The sequence below is a fragment of the Galeopterus variegatus genome, unplaced genomic scaffold, assembly GCF_000696425.1.
Source record: "Galeopterus variegatus unplaced genomic scaffold, G_variegatus-3.0.2 Scaffold4360, whole genome shotgun sequence".
NCBI lineage: Eukaryota > Metazoa > Chordata > Mammalia > Dermoptera > Cynocephalidae > Galeopterus > Galeopterus variegatus.
In genome coordinates this window covers 55,956-57,580 of record NW_007730471.1, presented here as the reverse complement: position 1 = coordinate 57,580, position 1,625 = coordinate 55,956, and the positions used below count along the sequence as shown (strand labels likewise).

At 35.4% G+C, this 1,625-nt stretch overlaps 1 protein-coding gene across 3 annotated transcripts in view; it reads right to left on the bottom strand.

Annotated features, from left to right (window-relative positions):
* The window catches only part of LRRC7 (leucine rich repeat containing 7), a 111,650-nt gene that overhangs the window by 93,051 nt on the left and 16,974 nt on the right, over window positions 1-1,625 (bottom strand). For 2 of the 3 annotated variants that reach the window (XM_008587377.1, XM_008587376.1), the window contains one exon: window positions 107-307. In XM_008587377.1, the coding sequence (XP_008585599.1) occupies window positions 107-307 (201 nt within the window). The remainder of the gene's footprint in view (window positions 1-106; window positions 308-1,625) is intronic. The other variant, XM_008587375.1, reaches the window with a different exon arrangement.

Below are 1,625 nucleotides of genomic sequence, written 5' to 3'. Positions count from 1 at the left end.
AAAAAATGCACTTATCAAAGCATATCTATTCAGTTGAAAAAAACAACATATTTAGAATTCCAAAAAATCCAAACCACACTGGCAATTACCAATAACCTTCAAATACCTCCACTGTAATCTCCTTTGGGGCTACCGGCCACTTGTGTTCATATTTTTCTTTCACAGTTTGCTCCGTGTTAGCAGTTGGGTTTGAATTCTCAACACGCACTCCATGGCTTGGCTTACCCACCAGATTTTGAACAGATTTTACCATATTCTTTAAATCCTCTGGGTAAGGAGTTGGATATCGTTTTAGGTTTATTTCAACCTAGAAGTTTGTAAAAAGAAATTTAACATAAAAATAACTTCAGCAAGCATGTTTACAAAATGAGCTTATTTTATGTGCAGTAGTATAACCAAATGCAATACAGTGAGTGTTGAACTGGCTGAGAAACTGTGCTGTAGAGTAGAACGCATAATGTTCCTCTTTCGTTCAGCCTTGTGGGACTTCCCACCCCTTCTCACCTTTCTAGATTATACACAATTTTTGGATTATATCCTATCTTTAGACCTACCCTGTAGATGGCTGAAATAGCAGTAGGTCAAACACTTAAGTGACTGGTGGTCTCTGAAAAATGTAACCAAGTTAGTATAAGCTGCTCTCTTTCTTTGGAAATTGTGCCTTTCCCTATCTTAATTATTTGTAACTAATAATTTTGATGTTAAGAATATCTTTAGAGTATCAGTGTGGGTGATGGGAGGAGACCCCAAAAGATTTACAAATAGAGTTGTGTATTAAAAAATGGGGAGTTGACAATATCTGCTGCCCAAATATGCATTAGCTAATTAGTTAATTAGCATATTACATCAAAAGTTAGGATAGCTAATTCTTGTTAATACCTAAGGAAAAAAATGCTTCAGAGTTGTTTTTATATTTAGTTTTTACCCTCATAAAGTAACATGCTTCTTGGGTCATATCTTACGATAAGGAGGAATAAAAAATGAAGACCATTTCCTAAGATATTTTAGGTAAATGTGTAAGTTTTGGCCTTTATTTATCCAGATATTTATTTCTATTCTTGAATTCATTTTGGGGGGTATCAATCTGATTTGCAGGAACACATATTAATGACTATTTTTAGCATCAAATTTAGAAAAAGGAAATATGAGACATTCCATATAGAATATCCCACCATCAGATTACTTATTATAATATATTTAAAATAGACTAAATACAAGTTGTTCATGGTGGCTAAAGGGGAGTGGGAGGAAAAATAAGGGGAAGATTTACTTGGTCTGGCTTGTTCCAACAATCATGGCTTTTTACATCTGAGTAGAACCAACTTTACAAAATGGAATGGTTTATGTGATTGTATTGAGTATGTGTCTGGAAAGTGTTGGGGGGGGGGAGTGGGCAATGAAAGGGAGAAGCTGAAGAAGGAAGAGAAAGAAAGAGTGGGAAAGAGAGAAAAGAGAAAGAGGGAGGGGCACATAGATACCCACCTGCACACACCCATGTAATTCATGGGATGTGAGAAACTATGATGGTGGTGTAGGTCTGAGGATTATGAAAATGAACTCAAACACTTTTGCTCATCTGCAGTTTTAGCAAATACACCAACTGTGTTATTCTTCTTAGTATTTTC